The following is a 2,152-nucleotide window of genomic DNA, read 5'->3' on the forward strand; positions in this document are numbered from 1 at the left end:
CTGATCTGAAATATGGGAATTACCTGAATGTGAACTGACCTCTTTCATGCAGTGAGGTTTGTGATTTCAGAATTACAGATATACAGTATATCCGGTACATTGGGTGTCAGCACCAACCAACACCTGGCTTGGGGCTACTGGTGCCGAACCCAGGTGTTTAAAAAGGGTTACAATACACCCCCTGACACTTGAAACTGAACACTTATTCCTCACACCTAAAGTAGAACCGTGGTCAGCTTATGGCCTTTAACATTTTTAAACACTCTTAACAAGCAGTTCACAAACTTAAACACAAGCCCTCACTGACCTCTGCAACTGCAGGCAGATGAGCAATTTATCCTCAACATTTTTAACAAAAACACTTTCACTTTAATATTCTCTCAGTGGATCATTCTGTTCCCCCACCAGCAGTGACTTGGTAGCCTGTCAGCCTTCTAGTCTTTAATGCAGCTTTTTTCAACATTTTTAACAAAGTGGAAACCTTGTAATAACTTTCATGTGTCATGGAACCTCTGCTAATAATTATTATATCAACACCTTGACCAGAACTATTTTCAATATTAATAATGAAATTAGATACTCTTATACTGGTGGTCAGTGAAAAAGGGCCCCTTAAAATGGTGGTTAATGGAGCAAGGACCCCTTACATTAGTGGATAGTGGGGAGAATGCTCCTTAGATTGGTGGCCAGTGGGAAGAATATTCCTCACATTGGTGGTCAATGGGATGATTGCTGCATACAGTATTTGGCAGCGGGAAAAGTGCTCCTTACATTGGTAGTCAAATTGAAGAATGCTGCCTACAGTAATGGTCAGTGAAAGGTATACTTCTAAAGTAATGATCAGTGTGAGGAATGCCCCCCATTACAGGTAGCTAAACATGATTTGTATCAGTGATCACGTATCCTAGAAGCAAAAATTGCCCTGGCAACCTTTAAAGGAACCCTGTTTGAGACAGATTGCTCTAATGTAAACACAAGTAGAACTGTGGCCAAGCTATCTACTGTACAGTATATGTTCTTAACAAGAAGGGAAAGAGGAGAAAGCAGAGTTCGGAGATCCAACTTGAAGAACTTCACTGCTTCTGTTGTGGATTATAAGGATGAATTGCTTTACAGTGCCTGCAGCTTGTTAAGAATATATACTGTACAGTAGATAATTAAATCTCCATAGCTTGGCCACAGTTCTACTTAAAGCTTCTCTTATTCAGGACTGTGGTGTTTCATTTATGGCATTGTGGTCTCCTGGGAAGGAAAATGGGGCTTTTAAAACCTATGTTTTTTTTTTATAACTGCCCAAAAGCTTATGGGACCTGTTAGTTTAAAGCACAACCTCAGTGTGAAAAAATGCTTCACCATTTCCATGTACTTACGTTGGGTCGTTGGCCAGATTCAGAAAGAGGCACACATTGTCCATAGAGCCGTTCTCCTCAAAGTCTGATTTAAAGAACCTGGCAGTCTCCATATTGACCTGTCATGAGACAAGATTGCTGACATTCAGTTCAGTCCTGGTTCACATGGTCTCTATAAAACAAATCTAGGCAGTGACACTGGTGTCCTCCTATCCTGTTCTCTATAGATTTTAGCATGTAGAGTGAGTTGTGATAGTGAATAGTTATATAAAAAAAATTATTTGCAGTCACTTTGTCTTGACCATGTATATGACCACCACATAATGTCTATTATCTTTAGTGACCGAGTAACATAGGTACATAGAAGAAAAAGACTAAGGGAGTTATTCACAAAGCTGCCGGAGGCAGCCGAGTGAATAACCCAGCCGAAATGAAGTGCTCAGTTCAGCTGATTTCAGAAGTAGTGAAGAAGGACTTCAACTCAACCGATCCCACATCTGAATCGACTGAGCCGAAGCTCCGGCAGCTCACTCGTTGTCCTTCTCCTCTATTTACATAGAGGCCGAACAGCAGTGAATGAATAGCAATTCAATGAAAAGAGTAAAAAAAAATATGTTGAAAAAATATTTTTTAAAACGTATATGTAAATACGGTAAAAAAAAGGAAAAACATTTTAAAAAAGAAATGTAAAAAAGAAAACAATTGGGCGGAGCTTGCAGTGACAGCTAACTCCACCCAACTGTTTCCTATTGGCCGGCACCTGCTAGAGTCTTCTAGCAGGTGCCGGCCAATAAATGATGCCA

General features: G+C 40.1%; 1 protein-coding gene across 1 annotated transcript in view; it reads right to left on the reverse strand.

Annotated features, from left to right (window-relative positions):
• ATP6V1B1 (ATPase H+ transporting V1 subunit B1) overlaps nucleotides 1–2,152 on the reverse strand; it is a 71,739-nt gene that overhangs the window by 6,143 nt on the left and 63,444 nt on the right. The window contains exon 8 of the mRNA XM_018560470.1: nucleotides 1,371–1,468. Within this exon, the coding sequence (XP_018415972.1) occupies nucleotides 1,371–1,468 (98 nt within the window). The remainder of the gene's footprint in view (nucleotides 1–1,370; nucleotides 1,469–2,152) is intronic.

The sequence above is a fragment of the Nanorana parkeri genome, unplaced genomic scaffold, assembly GCF_000935625.1.
Source record: "Nanorana parkeri isolate BGI_ZX_2015 unplaced genomic scaffold, ASM93562v1 scaffold456, whole genome shotgun sequence".
Lineage (NCBI taxonomy): Eukaryota > Metazoa > Chordata > Amphibia > Anura > Dicroglossidae > Nanorana > Nanorana parkeri.